Source organism: Eimeria mitis, genomic scaffold, assembly GCF_000499745.2.
Source record: "Eimeria mitis Houghton genomic scaffold, Emh_scaff1917, whole genome shotgun sequence".
Lineage (NCBI taxonomy): Eukaryota > Apicomplexa > Conoidasida > Eucoccidiorida > Eimeriidae > Eimeria > Eimeria mitis.
The window spans coordinates 916-1,329 of NW_013570239.1; the positions used below are offsets into that span (position 1 = coordinate 916).

Sequence of the window (414 nt, forward strand, 5' to 3'; positions counted from 1 at the left end):
CAGCAAAGGCAAATACTTTTGCTTCACTGTGTTGCATCCGCTGCTGCTGCTGCTGTTGCTGCTGTTGCTGCTGTTGCTGGTGTGTGCTGCAGTGGATGCAGCAGCAGATGCTGCTGCAGCAGTTGCTGCTGCTGCACGGCTGGTGGTGCCTCAGCTGCTGATTGATGGAGTCTCTGTAGGGACAGCAGATAGAGTGAGAGAGCTAGAGGAGGAGGGTTTGTTGGGTGAGCTTTGCTGCCACATCTGCTGCTGTCAGACGGAGGTTTAGGGTTTAGGGTTTAGGGTTTAGGGTTTAGGGTTTAGGGTTTGGGGTTTGGAGGGACTGGGAGGGTTTAGCGTTGCTGTGCTGCAGGTAGTCTCCTTACACGCCTGCGGTGCCCCAGCTGTCTCTGCATGCGACCTAGCAGCGTTCTC

The 414-nt window shown here is 55.6% G+C and overlaps 1 protein-coding gene across 1 annotated transcript in view; it reads left to right on the forward strand.

Moving 5' to 3' along the window:
- Positions 1–414, forward strand: part of EMH_0045840 (uncharacterized protein) — a gene marked incomplete at both ends in the record, with an annotated part of 2,894 nt that overhangs the window by 515 nt on the left and 1,965 nt on the right. The window contains one exon of the mRNA XM_013496102.1: positions 93–193. Within this exon, the coding sequence (XP_013351556.1) occupies positions 93–193 (101 nt within the window). The remainder of the gene's footprint in view (positions 1–92; positions 194–414) is intronic.